General features: G+C 44.0%; 1 protein-coding gene across 1 annotated transcript in view; it reads left to right on the forward strand.

The window, feature by feature from the left end:
* The window catches only part of eif3s10 (eukaryotic translation initiation factor 3, subunit 10 (theta)), a gene marked incomplete in the record, with an annotated part of 15,801 nt that overhangs the window by 3,057 nt on the left and 10,792 nt on the right, over positions 1-1,952 (forward strand). The window contains 4 exon segments of the mRNA XM_014019892.1: positions 240-448; positions 518-689; positions 769-873; positions 948-1,046. Of these exon segments, the coding sequence (XP_013875346.1) occupies positions 240-448; positions 518-689; positions 769-873; positions 948-1,046 (585 nt within the window).

Raw genomic sequence — 1,952 nt, forward strand, 5'->3', positions numbered from 1 at the left:
GGATGTGACACAAAAATCTGAATTATACTGAAAGTGAAAGTAGTCAAACTGAAATTTTAATAAACCAAAATACAGTTTTAAAGCAAATTAATTCGGTTTAAATTTAGTGAAATTTATTTTCAAACCAATTCATTCAGTTTCAAATTCTGCACATTCAGATTCACTTCCTGTTGGTACAAGGTTGATCCCGTACAGTTGAGAGGTCATTCGCTGACGCAGGTTTGTTTTTGCGTCTCCAGGAAGCCTTTAAGGCTGTGGAGGACATCCACGGCCTCTTCGCTCTCTCCAAGAAGCCCCCGAAGCCGCAGCTCATGGCCAACTACTACAACAAAGTTTCGACAGTTTTCTGGAAGTCGGGGAACGCTCTGTTCCACTCGTGCACCCTTCACCGCCTCTACCACCTGTCCAGGGAGATGCGCAAGAACCTGACTCAGGATGAGATGCAGAGGTGTTTTCGCTGTTTCAGACGTGTCCTCTGTGATCAGGGCGGGCCCTAACGCGTGTCTTTGACCTCCAGGATGTCCACCAGAGTCCTCCTGGCCACCCTGTCCATCCCCATCACGCCCGAGCGCACGGACATCGCTCGCCTGCTGGACATGGACGGCATCATCGTGGAGAAGCACCGCCGGCTGGCCACTCTCCTGGGTCTGCAGTCCCCGCCCACCCGCCAGAGCCTCATCAACGACATGGTGCGTCAAAGATGCCGGGGCTTTTATTTTGAAAAGCTTCCAGCGGTTATTTAACAGCTGCTGTTTGCGTTTCTCGTAGGTGAGATTCAACCTGCTGCAGTACGTGGTTCCTGAGGTGAAGGAGCTTTACAACTGGCTGGAGGTGGACTTCCATCCTCTGAAGCTGAGTGGGAGAGTCACGAAGGTTCGAAACGCTTTGAGTTTATTTCTAAACGTCGTGAGTTTGTGGTGATTTCTTGTCTTGTTGCTGGTTTTTAGGTGTTGAACTGGGTGAGAGATCAGGCTGAGAAGGAGGCAGATCTGCAGCAGTACGTTCCACACCTGCAGAGTAACACCATCCTCCGGCTGCTGCAGCAGGTACAGCCTCCTCTTCCTCACTTCCTGTAACCCAGGAGCAAGGCTGTGTGTGTGTGTGTGTGTGTGTGTGTGTGTGTGTGTGTGTGTGTGTGTGTGTGTGTGTGTGTGTGTGATGGACGGTAGAAACGAGCAGAGACAACTGAGCAGGAGGAGGTCCAAATATTCTGAAAATAAAGGAAGAAATCTAGTGTTTAAAACACGTATGGAGAGAATAAATCCTCAACATTTCTCCTCCCKCTGTAGAAAAGTTACATCAGGATCATTTCCTCCCTCCTGCTGCTGCACGGCACGCAGAGCGAAGCTTTAACAACCGTAGTTTTTTTACACACAAGTTGTCGGAGAAAAAAACTTGTATTTCTGTGTTGTTACCCACAGAGGTGATAAAAAAAATGTGGATGTTTGTTCAGTCATAAATCCATCTTGATAATTTAACAGTTCTGCTGTGAAGATGAAGATGATGAAGCAGCAGCTCATTGTATGGCAGGCAGATATTACATTTATTTGACTTCACCACACTTACATTCAGTTATGTGAAATAGTTTTATGACAGGACTATGTGCAGCTGAAGGTCCTGTCACACTATAACATTTTAGACAACTAGAATGTTTTTATGTCTAAATGACTAATTTAACTTAAAGTTTTGGTTATAATTAATGCTGTCAAATGATTAATATTTTAATCTGATTAATCCCAAAGTAGCTGTGGATTAATCACGATTATTCTTAAATTTTATAAACATTTCTATTGCATATTGATAAAATGAATTACCGTATTTTTCGGACTATAAGCCGCACCTCCAACATAAAAAAAATATAGTACACCCAAATTTGTCGTCAAAAAAGTGAATTCAACATCAAAACATAAAAAGCAAACCTTTAGGAATTAAAGTTCGGAGGAATACGGTTC

This window comes from Austrofundulus limnaeus, unplaced genomic scaffold (assembly GCF_001266775.1).
Source record: "Austrofundulus limnaeus strain Quisiro unplaced genomic scaffold, Austrofundulus_limnaeus-1.0 Scaffold235, whole genome shotgun sequence".
Classification (NCBI taxonomy): domain Eukaryota; kingdom Metazoa; phylum Chordata; class Actinopteri; order Cyprinodontiformes; family Rivulidae; genus Austrofundulus; species Austrofundulus limnaeus.